Here is a 12,856-nt window from a genome sequence, read left to right as displayed (position 1 = left end):
ACTTCCTTCTCCTGAACCTCTAGCTAATCCATGTATTACTTTAAACCACACAAGAGCACTGTTTGTATAGCAATCTAGCCAGCACTTGATTGTAGTATTTTTCTAAGTTAACTCCACCTGTAAAAGCTGAACCATTTTGTTGTTCTCTCCTGATGAAATGCCTGCTATTTCTCTCTCTTTTTATCCCTACCAAAAATCCTGCTATGGCTTATTTTATGGGTATGTCATAAAATATGAGAAACAGGGTACTCATCCTGTAAATAGTTCTTGCCAAGATAATCCTGTTCCTGCATGAATAAAGCTGTAGAAATCCAGAAACTGTACGTAAACTTCTCAGTCTAATTCACCCAAGCTGCAAGGTCTGCTAACGGGGATGTATTTGTGCTGAAGCTGAGGTCCATTATGGACCTGCCCTCAAGTTCTTTTTCCAAATATGTGTGTTCCAATAGTCCAGACTTGCCCAAGATTGCAGTAATTTATTTTACATGTGTGTTGCTCCAAACCATGAAATCTGTTGTCTTTTTTTGTTTGTTTGTTTACCTGTTTGGCATACATACCTTTGATTTTTTAATAATAATAATAATAATAATAATAATAATAATAATAATAATACAAGTTTTCTCTACACTTCTGACACAATTTGTCACATTTGTGGGCATCTGAGGTTCAAGAAACCTCCAACCAAGCACACAGAGTGTACAATAAAATCTCCTGCAGGAACCTTAAAAGCAGAAGCATTTGCCACAAGGCTACATTACTATGTTTTGCAGAAATAAACCGAACCCTTGGTTGTCTTACATCACAGAACTTGTGCACAGTAAATAATGCCGTTATCATTGCCTTACTAATTGATGAAGAAAAATACAGACTTAAGCATAGCTGCCAAGTTCTCCCTTTTTGAAAGGGAAATTCCATTATGCTGAATAGGCTTCCTCGCGAGAAAAGGGAAAACTTGGCAGCTATGGACTTAAGTTCAGAGAAGTTCATTTCTTGATTATACAACCTGATCTACTTAATGGCTAATCTCATTTACTCAGAGAAACCTAGAATTCCTATTGGTGACAGTCCATGTATATGTGACCTCCTCAGAGTATATAAAATTGGAAAGCAAATTAATTTGTCTAGAGTCATTTCAGTCTCAGTTAGCTGGTGCCATGGAGCCTCTAGGGACAGTGATCATTTTGATGATCATATGTATCTCTTGCCTTGTTTTCCTTGCAGTCAGGAGCAGGACGCCAGAGAATGCAAAGCTGCTACCACCTGGCCCAACTCCACTGCCCATTGTAGGGAATGCTCTGCAGCTGAAGATCAACAACCTGGCCCAGGTTCTCCAGGAGGTAAGCCAAAGAAGAGCACCTTCCTCGACAGCTGTCTGTTGATGACTGTTACCTGTTTGCAAGTTTCTTGCCATTTGACTGTTTTGGCAGGGGACAATCCATTGTCTGTCTGTTTGTTTGTTTGTTTATAGATGGTACCACATGTGTGCAGGGCACATTTGCAGAGTATAAAGCAACAGACTCTGCACTTTGACAGAGGAGAGGCTGAAAAGGGCAAGGAGGCACCCAAGCAGGAGGGAAAGAATAGCAGAATCACTATTATTTCAGTGGCATGGATTTGCGCTTGGCTACATCAGCAGGGATGGGGAGCAGGGACTTGTCCCAAAGGCTCCACAGAAAAGAGGTGGACTTTGAGCAGGTCCCACAGCTCCATAAAGAGCTTATTTTATTGTGATTTTATTGTTTTATGCTTAACAGAAAAGCCATAAAGCCCCTTTCTGAGTAAAGAACTTTAAAAAGCAATAGTGCAATTTTATATTATACTAGAGATGGTGCTGGGGGTGAGTCTAATTCTCCCTCCACACATGGATGGTTTGGGCATTTTTGTGTGAGGCAGACATGATAACATATTATCATATTCACGATACAGAGAAAGTGAACGGGAAAACACTTTTATCTCTCTCTCTCATAATGCAATACCCTCCAACATTTCTCCATTGAAAAGAGGGACATCCCATTCCATAATGATAATTTTACTATTTATAGCCCACACACCTTACTGGGTTGCCCCAGCCACTCTGGGCAGCTTCCAACATATATAAAAACATAACAAAACATTAAATAAAAACACTTCCTTTTTCAGGATTGCCTTCAGAGGGGGTCGGATAACTCTATACCCTCCAATATTTCTCCAATGAAAATAGGGACATCCTAAGGAAAGGGGGGGACATTCTGTAATCAAACTGGGACGGCTTCTCTAAATCAGGGGTGTCCCTGGAAAATAGGGACACTTGAAGGGTCTGTAATGCTAAAACTTGGAGCCTTCGGTTAAAGATGAATGTTGGAAGATTTACAACACACACAAGATTGTAGCCCTTCATGCATTGCATATTTAAACTGTGGAATTCACGCCCAAAGAAGTAGCGATGATAGCCTCCAACTTGGATGATTTAAAAGAAATGTGAAGACAAAATTCACTGAAGATAAAGCTACCCATAGCTGTTAGCGATGACACTGTACCTCCACCAGTTCCTGGGACCTGCAGGAGGGGAGAGTGCTACAGTATTGCACTCAGGTCTTGTTTTTGAGCTTCTTAGAGGAACTGTGTTGGCCACTGTGATAACAGCCATGGACTAGTTGGCCTGATCTAGCTGCAGAACTCTTCTGTATGTTATTAAGAGTCATGTGGTTCAGATGCCCATAGTGAGTCCGGGGGTAGTGGGCCTCTACATCAGCTATATGACTCTCTCCTAACCCGCAAACCCACCTAGATGTGTGTCCTCTATCTTTTTTCCAGTTTAGTGAGAAGTATGGCTCTGTGTTCACAATGTATTTTGGAGCAGAACGTGTTGTGGTGCTGCACGGCTATGATGCAGTGAAAGAAGCACTGATCGACCATGGAGATGAATTTGCTGCCAGGGGACACCTGCCGTTAGCTGATGATTTCAACAAGGGATTAGGTATTTTATGCTGGTTGACCAGTGGGGGTGGGGGGACAGGAAAATCCCTCTTTTCATGAAAATAAAGCAAAAAAGGTTCAATGACAAGTCCTTGCATCAGTAGCAATAGATAATTAGCAGCCTTTTAATGGCAGAGCTTTATATTGGCCATTGGCATTTAAGAGAGAAATGAGCCATTTCATAAACATACTTAAGCAATGTCTAGGGCAGTAGTGGAGAAAGGTGGGTGTGGTGCCCCAGGTGCCATCCCTGAGGGGCAGTGACATTGCCACAGGCGGTGCCCCCCCTGGGATGCACACCACCTTACACCCGGGGGTGCTTACCCCTGCCCACGCAGGCAAGCACCAGAAATCAAATCAGGATTGAATGAGTTACTAGCTTTTAAAAACAATGTTCTAGGGTAATTCTAGTGTGGGTAGTAAAGTGTGAGAATTATGTGAGCAGAATTCCCTGGCCTGGATCTTGTGAATCAATAAACTCTCCACACCAAGAAAGAGTCTTTAAATTTGTTACAAAAAATAATAATAACTAAGTACAAATCAACACATTGCACTTAAACAACTAGCAATGTAGTCCAGTTTTCTTTAAGTTCTTTCTCATTAATATAGTCCAAGAACTATTGCTTCTTCATTATGCTTCCAGCTTCAGAGAGAGACCCAGGCTCCAAGAGATGAATTATCAGTGAGCATAACATAAATATTGAAAAGTTGAAACCTCTTTTTCAGCTTTAGCTGCAAAATGAACATTGTGCAAATGCAAACCTCCACTAAGTTGCATACACAACACACACATAGCATTTTATACACACTAAACACATATATTTTACAGTAAGGGCATGTATCAGAAGACTGGCCAGCTGCTGATTATGGAATAAAGAGGCACCAAAGTACCAAGTCTCTAGTTGGTCCGGAGCCAAGAATAAGAGCCTCCTGCTCTTCCAACCTGCTTCTTCTGCTCTCCCTTTCAGTCCAGACATCTCCTTCATGCCCATTTCTCTTCTGCTTTCCAGGAATTATATTCAGCAATGGGGAAGCGTGGAAGCAGCTCCGACGTTTTGCCCTTAGCACCCTGCGCAACTTTGGGATGGGAAAGAAAAGTATTGAGGAGAGGATCCAAGAGGAAGCACAGTTCCTGCGAGAAAAGTTCCAGGACACTCAGGGTGGGTATGAAACAAATATGTGATGAGTGTGTGGCAATTTGGAAGGCTTCCCCTGATTGATCACAGTGATCTGACCAGTGTGTATGGGACAAGGTGGTCCTTAGGTCACCTGGTCCTAGGTCACAGAGGGCTTCATACACACCAGTAATGCACTGAACTTACCTTGTCAATGTAATGGCAGACAATGCATATCTTTCAGCAGGTGTGTAATATGCTGACACAGACCGGTTCCAACTAAAGCCTGGCTGCTGCTTCTCTATCTGCTCCACAGATGTTATTGAATTCAATCTTCTTTCAGCCCAACAGCAGTCATCAGTGGTCCAGGAGTTAGTCTACCAGCAACAGAAGTGCTTTAGATTCCCTAGTTTTAGTCTAGAGTTCACCAAGGCCTGCATCACTGTGGTCGCTCTTTCCTATCCAAGGAAATACCAGCTGAAGCTGAAAAAAAGAACGTTGGAAAGTCCTTGGAAGAAACCACTCATAGCCACTGAAGATGTGTTTGCCTCCAGCATTGTTGTGGGAAAGGCAACTTCCTGTCTGTCCACTGAGGCCAGGAGCCAGGAAATGGCAGCTCAGAAATTCCAGACTAGATTATTGCCTTAAAATCTGTAGTGGGGTTTGATAAATCTTTTGTTGTTGTCCTTCCAGAGAAGCCCTTGGATCCAACCTACTTGTTCAGTTGCGCTCTCTCCAATGTCATTTGTGCAATTGTCTTTGGGAAACGATACGACTATAATGACAAGAAGTTCCTATCCATGATGAGCTTAATGAATGAAAACTTTCAGGTTCTTAGTTCTTCTTGGGGACAGGTAGGTGCCATCTGGTTAAAGGCATCCTTTTCCACAAAGTCTAAAGTTTACTTGCATGTGGAATAATTATTTTATGTAGATACTGCCTCTGGCTGTGGCCATTTTCCTGCTGTTTAAATGTCTTGCTTCCAGGCTTCTCATGGCCCATACTGCCTTTGCCTCTTAATATTTCTGTTAATGTCCTAGTTACAGGCTTGTCATGGGCAACTGGTTAGTCACTGTGGCAGCAGGATGGGCCCCTGGCCTGAACCAATAGGCTCTTCTTAAGCTCTTATGTTTTTAATTTGGAGATCCAATTAAGGCTGGTGCATACCATGCCAATACCTGGGTCTAGTAACCAAGGTTTGACTTGACAGCAGCCCAGTGGAACAGGAAGTAAAGCTTAACCCAGTGATGGGCAACCTTTTGAGCTTGGTGTGTCAAAATTCGCCAAAAAACCAAGCATAACTCGGGTGGTGTGTCACTTCGAGAAAAAACCCACAATTTCATGATATTTAAATTTTAAATAACAAAAATGTATAATTGTAATATATAACTGTATTTAATGAACCAAAAACTAATTATTTAAGCAAACCAAACAAAAAAAACCTTATTTATCACAAAGTGCCCAGAGTTGTTGAGCTTTTTGGGGGGAGCTGCTGACCAAAGTTTTGGAGGTTTTTTGGGGGGTGCAAAAGTTGCTTTGCTTTTTTTGGGGGGGTGCCCCAAAGCTGCTGCACTTTTTTGAGGGGAAAGAGAACAGAAATAAATGACGAATAATACCTTCACTGGAATGAACACGCAGCACCGACATAGTGTGCCAAAGTGCCAAAAACCAGCACAGAACGGGTTAAAAAATGAACGCTGTTACACCCAATCATAGTCTGCCAAAGCGCCAGAAAAACAGCACAGAAAGGGTTAAAAAACCAATCTCTGGCAACCAGCAACAACAACAAAAAAAGGATCCGGGTTTTAACAGTGGAGAGAAGCTGTAGCGAAGACAAGCTCTAGCGGAGACAAGCTGTAGGAGCGGGAGAACAAATGGGGGGGGGGGGACAACAACAGCGCGAATGGGCCGATGGGGCGTGTGCCAGCAGTGAGGGCTCTGTGTGTCATGTCTGACACGCGTGTCATAGGTTCGCCATCACTGGCTTAACCAGTAAAACCCACAGGCTCAAGATTATAACTGGAACTAATCACTTTGGATGTATACACATTGCCATTGCCTCTGCATCCAGTGTGTTTCCACTACTGATTTGAGAAGGTGTGAATACATGATTTTAGCCACATTTCATATATATCCTGCCATTTCTTATGTGCCTTGCTGCATTTTAAGCCAGTGATGTGTACACAGCCTGGTTTCAGCAGGCGGAGCACTAAATTTGGAGATATATATGTAATCCCATAGCTCAGTTTTCCAGCATTTGGCTTGTTTATATAGGATCCCAGAGTCAATCCCTAGTAGCATCCCTGGCTAGGAATGGGACTCCTGAATGAAACCCAGCAGAGCTGCTGCATAGGCAGTACTGACCTTGAGAGACAATGGTCTCTCTTTTAAAATGTGCAGGGTTTTTTTGGGGGGGGGAATTGGGTTGTTGTTTTTAATTTTATAATGCATTTTGTGGTTTTATATTTTGATTTTATTTTGTGAACCACCCTGAGACCTGTGGGTATAAATTCAATAAATGATAAAATAAAATAAAATAAAATAAAATAATAATAATAATAATAATAATAATAATAATAATAATATAAGACAGCTGGCAGGGGATGTATTGTTGCATGATTTCTCAGATTTTTCTAAAGGTACACATAGGTGAAATTAAAAAATAAAAATCTGCATATGACCTCTACAAACATTAGGTAAAGGGTGGGAAGGCACTAATAGAGGGGAAGGGAAGATAATACAATGCAGTACATTCATGAAGCGCCACCCAGTAATGCAGATGGGGAACATCTACATAGATTTTGGAGCCATTGGTAGTGAAAATGCTGGTGTGTGGACCACAGAGTTGAAATGTACACAAAGCAACAGTGGCCAACATTATATTGATGCCAGAGTGTGGACAATCCCTGATTGAGGTTGGTGCCAATGGGTCTCTTGTGGTGTTTCTTCTAGCTCTACAACCTCTTCCCTTCTTTGATGAAATGCATCCCTGGGCCCCACCAGAAAATGCTGAAAAACAGCTTGGCAGCCAAAGAGTTTGTTTTGGAGGAGGTTGAAGAGCACAAGGCCACTCTGGACCCCAGCTCACCTCGGGATTTTATCGACTGCTTCCTTATGAAAATGGATCAGGTAATCATGAAAATTCACAGAACTCTCCAGGTGGGTTCTTCTGCTACTCCTGAAGCTTCCCAGCTAGTAGACTTCCATCCAGCTTGTTGTGGGGAATGCCAAGGAAAGAGATTCCTGCCCACATCCCATTGGAGTAGATTCATTTCCCATTCCTGACCTGTTTTTGCAGTACGTGGGAAGTTCTTCGTAATGATTAGCCCTCTGGGCAAGGAATGTCAAGAGGAATGAGCTGTAAAAGGACTTAAGAGAAGATGTTGCGTCTTGGGAAGGGAGCTGGTCCCAGTGGCGCAGTTAAATTCTTGTTATGTTGTATTCAGAACAATTGAGTTGACTCCACTGACTGTGCTGTGTGTTTCTGCAGGAAAAAGGTAATAGTGCATCCCATTTCACCATTGAAAACTTGGCCATAAGCACAGTTGACTTGTTTGTGGCTGGAACAGAGACCACCAGCACCACACTGCGATACGGGATCATGACCCTCCTCAAATACCCAGAGATACAAGGTAAAACGGATGCGATGTTAGTATTTATTATTCTACTTCTTTCCTAGATTTAAGTGTCAAAGGTCCAAGAGGTTGTTGTTCTGCCACTTTCCTCAGGAAAACCCACTGTTCATTGCTGAATCGGAACAAACGTCAATCCACAGATAACCTGACTGACATCACCAGTAAACAGAAGGCTTTCCTGGAGAAACCCGGGGGGGGGGGACGACGAAATGCTTAGACCCATGCCTAGTAATCACAGACCTGTGCCTGGAAATCCCAGCAAAAACAGAAGTGTGGATGAGCTCTTATAGCTCTTATATTGCAAATCTTAGGATTTTATATACAAACAGTAACAACGTGAACCTGGCACAGTAGTATAGTGGCAGCCAGCGCAGATCGTTTAGACAAAGGCAGGCATAGGCAAACTCTGGCCCTCCAGATGTTTGGTACTACAATTCCCATCACCCCTAGCTAACAGGACTCAGAATCACTGCAGGACAGTGCCTCCAATAGGAATCCCTCTAAACTGCACCATCACTTGCTCCTATAACTTCCCTAAAGAGGGGGCTCTTGTCCCTATAACTTCCCTAAAGAGGGGGCTCCTTTTGAATAGAAATTGAATTAATATATAAATAATTTTAGTTATTATGTTTCCCTGTTTATTGCTGAAGGTGAGCTACAATAACTTGTCTGTGGTGACAAGTTAATGGAAAGTTGGCATCAGAAAGCTCCAAAATGTGCAGGGGCTGGCAGCCACTCCCATGGAGTTTCATTTGCTTCTATGATGTTTCCTGCACTGGTGTTAAACCTCATTCTTCCTATTACAGAGAAAGTGCATGAAGAAATTGACCGAGTTATTGGCCGATCACGAAGTCCTTGCATGGCAGATCGTGGGGAAATGCCTTACACAGATGCTGTCATCCATGAGATCCAGAGGTTCATCTCTCTCATCCCACTGAGCCTCCCTCATGCAGTACTCAAAGACACACGGTTCAGACAATATGTCATTCCAAAGGTCAGCTCTTTTCATGGCTCTGAGTAGTAATAGTAGGCTACTAGCCATGATGGCTATATTCTACTCCATGACCAGAGGCAGCATGCTTCTGAATACCAGTTGGTAGAAACCACAGGAGTTGAGAGTGCTGTCTTGCTTAGATGATATTTAAGGGCTTCCCATGGGCATTTGGTTGGACACCATGAAAACAGGATGCAGGACCAGATGGGGCCCCAGGACTCAGGGCCGTTGCGTCCATTTAGGCGAACTAGGCCACTGCCTAGGGCGCCAAAATGGAGGGGGCGCTAGTCTGCCTGCCACCCGCTGGTGCCACTTCCACTGCGCCTGTCACCTGTAGCGGCTTCAGTCCGCTATCCTGAGGCGCACACTTGCCTCCGGAGAGTGGCCTGAAGCCACTCAACAGCTGACAGATGCAGTGGATGCGGCCCCAGGCTCGCGCTCCCCGCGTGAAGCTCCAGAGCCGTGCGGGGAGCGCGAACCTGGGGCTGCCTCCTCCGCCATAGCTGCCAAGTTATCCCTTTTTTAAAGGGATTTTCTTTTATGCTGAATAGGCTTCCTCGCGAGAAAAGGGAAAACTTGGCAGCTATGTCCTCCGCGCCTGTCACTATTGAGCGGCTTCAGGCCGCTATCCCGAGGGCTGAAAAAGGCTGCGACCACCTTTGCCGAGGGAAAGAAGCGTGGACTGTGGAGCTGCTGCTGGCAAGAAGGGCAACCTTCACCCCAGGGCGGCGCCCAGTGTGTGGACTTGCACGGTGGAACCCACCCCCCGCAACGCTCTTCGCCTCGGCTCCGCCACAGCTGCCAGGCCGCGAGGGTGTTTATGCGTATGCTCCACTGCTCTCATGTGACAGGGTGGGAAGGGGAAAGAGGCGGAGGGAGAGCTCTCTCTCTCTCGGGGCGGCTCGCGGAGTTTTCGTGCCTTCCTCGGCGGCGGCGCACCTCCGGATCCGGGCCTGGTGGTGACGTTAGCAGCCCGGCCTGGTGGTTCCACCCCGGAGGGCCTTTCAAAGCGCCACCTCGGAAACGGGCCTTTGCGCTACGCCGAGCGAGGAAGGGGCGTGCGAGGGCAGGGGGAGGATTCGGCACCCCTCGGGATCTGGCCTCCTTTCAGGAGGTGCATACACCAGGCACACTTAGGGTTTACACTACTCGACCCTTTTCAAAGACCCACTTTAAAAAAAAGTTGTTATAGGGTTATCTTTCTTCCCGTTTGCGCCGCTGCATGTGCTTTTCCCACACACTTTGAATGCACAAGGATAGCAGCCTGACTTCATCAACAGAGTATAGAAATATAATCAAGCTGAAAAATCCAGGGGATATGTTCCTGGTGCAGAATAGCCCACTGCCATGTAAAGACAGACTATAAAAACAGCTATAAAAACAGGCGTCGCAAGCCCTGAATATCAGTACCCCAAATTTCTGTGAAGACAATGTGTAAGGCAAAACTAGAAGATGTGCATTTGCTGGTATGGGAGAATAATCACAACACAGCAAGAGACTTGTTGGGGAGAACTGTAGCTCAGTGGAACAGCGAACTATTTTGCAAATGGGTGCTCCCAGGTGCAATTCTTAGCATTTCCAGGTAGGGCTGGGAAAGACCCATCTCAAACCCAGAAGGGCCACTGCTGTTCAAGAGTAGGCAGTCCTGGGGTAGATGAACCAATGATCTGACTTAATATAAGGCATCTTGCTAATGGGAGTTTGAAGCAGTGGAAGAGAAGTGTTTTAATGCTGAACATATCTGGTGCCGTCTTTGACAATTCTTAGGGTGATTGCACACATTTTTTGAGCTACATGTAAGGTATTGGGGGCACAACCCCTATAATAATGTGAATATGAAGCTCCGGAGGTGCGTGGGGAGCGCGAGCCTGGGACCACCTCGCCGCGCCTCTCAGCTGTTTTTTATTTTATTTTTATTTTTATTTTTCTACTTTTTTCTTTTTTCTATTTCTATTTATTTTTTATTAACTGGGGGGGGGGGGGCGCCAGAAGGTGGTCTCGCCTAGGGCGCAAAAAACCCTAGCACCGGCCCTGCCAGGACTGATCCGAAAGAGCTATAGTTATCTTCTTATGTACAAGCAAGGGAAGTAGTTTAGCCCAACGCCTGGGCATCTTGAGGCCTGGACCTCATTTTAAACACCCTGTTGCCTTCTGAAGCGGCCCCATTCTTCTTCTGTATCCTCAAAGTACCTTCCTTCCTGTTAGTGCCTTCCCACACCATTCCTTTGTGAGAGTCAATCTTATCCTTTCATTGGGTGTCCTGGCCAACCAGCCCATTTCTTTGCACTCTCTGCAGGGCACTACCATATATCCTATTCTGACGTCTGTGCTACATGACAACAAAGAATTTCCAAACCCCAAAGAATTTGACCCAGGACATTTCTTGCACAAAGATGGCACCTTCAGGAAGAGCGACTATTTCATGCCTTTCTCAGCAGGTAAGATCTCTGCTCCCCCGGTAGGCTGCAGTCTTAGCCAGCTCAGGTCTTTCCAGTCTCCCTAATTGGCTGGTGTCGGGCAAATGAGGGGGAACCTCCTCCCTCCTGCAGCCTACACTGGGAGGGCTCCCAGTTTGTGAGAGAGGGGCAGAGGCTTCTGGGTCCATCAGAACTCCTTGCACCTTGGAGAAATGGTGGAAAGAGTGACTCTCCCAGGAGCTGTTCTTGGAGCAGCACCTTTGCTCCTTTGGCATGATTGTTATGTTCTCCATAACAGCCAAAGTGGTTGTTAAGCATCTTACACTTTGGGTTCCCCTTGCAGGGAAGAGGATATGCGTGGGAGAAGGTCTGGCCCGTATGGAGATCTTCCTGTTCTTGACCACCATATTACAGAACTTCACTCTGAAGTCCATCGTTGACCCCAAGGACATCGATCTCACACCAGTGATGAGCAGCATAGGCAACTGCCCTCGGCCCTATCAGCTCTGCATTGTCCCTCGCTGAAAAGCCTGCCTCAGGAGGGCTGCACGTGTGGAAAAGTCACAACCTGGAAATCTTTGTTCAAAGAACCTGTAACAAAATATCACCTCATGTGTGGAGCCCTATATTCTTACCTGACTATTCATGGAACTGGGCTACTTCAGAGTAACGACTCTACACAGCTCTGCATTTTATCTTTTATTGGTGCTGAGTATTTACCGTGCTAATGGCAGTGCTATTTACAAAGACACATCTGCTCAGCTTGAATCAGAACCTCCAAGTGGCTTTTGGCGCGTCTTGCGCCAGCATAACAACTTGGGGAGACCCATCCTCTTCCCCTGACGTTTTCTGCGCAATTCCGGAGTTGGGGGGACGGGTCTGCCCCCCTTCCTTCCCCCTTCCTGTCCCACCTGGGACGATGGCTCTTCTACCCTGCCAGAGCCTTGGACACCACTTCCTGTTTCCCCACTTGAGCTGGAGCTTTCCCTCTTTTCAGCCTCGCTCGGGGCTGGGTTGGAACTCAGGAGGGAAGGGGCTTCGCGATACCCCTTGTCCCTCACATCCACCCCCATTCCAAGCCCCCCTTCTCCCCTCCCAAGAGGCTGCACGGGTGTCGGTGGTGACCGAAAGCCTAAAAACTCCGTGCTGTCCGAGCCGGTTGGCGTGAACACCTCCCCCCAGTCCCGTTGGCCCCCTCCTTCCTCCTGGGAAGACGGAAAGCCCAAAAAGTCCATGGCCTCTGAAAGTACCTCGTACGACACGGGACCGGTCACCTTGGTGACTGTGGCGGGTACCCATGCTGGGCCTGCCCCAAAATTCTTTGCGTACACTGCGTCCTGGGCCACAAATGTCCGGGGGTTCCTGCCTTTCCCCACCACTACCTCATCCTGAGCTCTGTCGGGGTGAAGTCGGTCCAGTCTAGTTGCAAGGCGCCGGCCCATTAGTAGTTCAGCTGGGCTCCGGCCCGTCGTTGTGCTTGGGGTGCTGTGCTGTGCTAGAAGAAATGCGGCAAGGCGGTATTCCCAGTCCCCTTGTGTCATGCGGCGGAGGCTGTCCTTGGTGGTCCGCACCATGCGCTCCGCTTGGCCATTGGTGGCAGGGTGGAATGGTGCTGAGCGGATGTGGCGGATGGCGTTCTGCGCTGTGAAGGTCTGGAACTCCTCTGACGTGAATGCGGTTCCATTGTCCGAGACGAGGGTGTCAGGGAGCCCGTGGGTTGCAAAAAGCTTACGTAGTACC

General features: G+C 46.2%; 1 protein-coding gene across 4 annotated transcripts; it reads left to right on the top strand.

Moving 5' to 3' along the window:
- Nucleotides 1-1,154: 1,154 nt before the first annotated feature.
- LOC118080874 (cytochrome P450 2C19-like) lies at nucleotides 1,155-11,685 on the top strand. 4 transcript variants are annotated; one of them, XM_035106854.2, is made up of 9 exons: nucleotides 1,155-1,337; nucleotides 2,794-2,956; nucleotides 3,966-4,115; nucleotides 4,764-4,924; nucleotides 7,023-7,199; nucleotides 7,561-7,702; nucleotides 8,512-8,699; nucleotides 10,996-11,137; nucleotides 11,460-11,685. In XM_035106854.2, exons 1-9 carry the CDS (start codon nucleotides 1,155-1,157, stop codon nucleotides 11,639-11,641), a joined length of 1,488 nt encoding a protein of 495 aa, XP_034962745.2. In that variant the 3' UTR covers nucleotides 11,642-11,685. The 4 variants fall into 4 exon arrangements, with proteins under 4 accessions (XP_034962745.2, XP_034962756.2, XP_034962736.2 ...); XM_035106865.2 differs by having other exon boundaries at nucleotides 3,960-4,115; XM_035106845.2 differs by having other exon boundaries at nucleotides 1,155-1,351; nucleotides 2,787-2,956.
- Nucleotides 11,686-12,856: the final 1,171 nt, after the last annotated feature.

The sequence above is a fragment of the Zootoca vivipara genome, chromosome 1 (genome assembly GCF_963506605.1).
Source record: "Zootoca vivipara chromosome 1, rZooViv1.1, whole genome shotgun sequence".
NCBI lineage: Eukaryota > Metazoa > Chordata > Lepidosauria > Squamata > Lacertidae > Zootoca > Zootoca vivipara.
The sequence above is the reverse complement of the archived record's forward strand: the minus strand, read 5'-3'. Positions and strand labels throughout refer to the sequence as shown.

Excerpts from the sequence above, each read along its gene's own strand:
- LOC118080874 (XM_035106845.2), top strand. The coding sequence starts at position 1,155 with ATGGAGCCTCTAGGGACAGTGATCATTTTGATGATCATATGTATCTCT. Across the intron at positions 2,957-3,965 it reads TGATTTCAACAAGGGATTAG|GAATTATATTCAGCAATGGG; the intron begins GTATTTTATGCT and ends TCTGCTTTCCAG. Across the intron at positions 4,116-4,763 it reads AAAGTTCCAGGACACTCAGG|AGAAGCCCTTGGATCCAACC; the intron begins GTGGGTATGAAA and ends TTGTCCTTCCAG.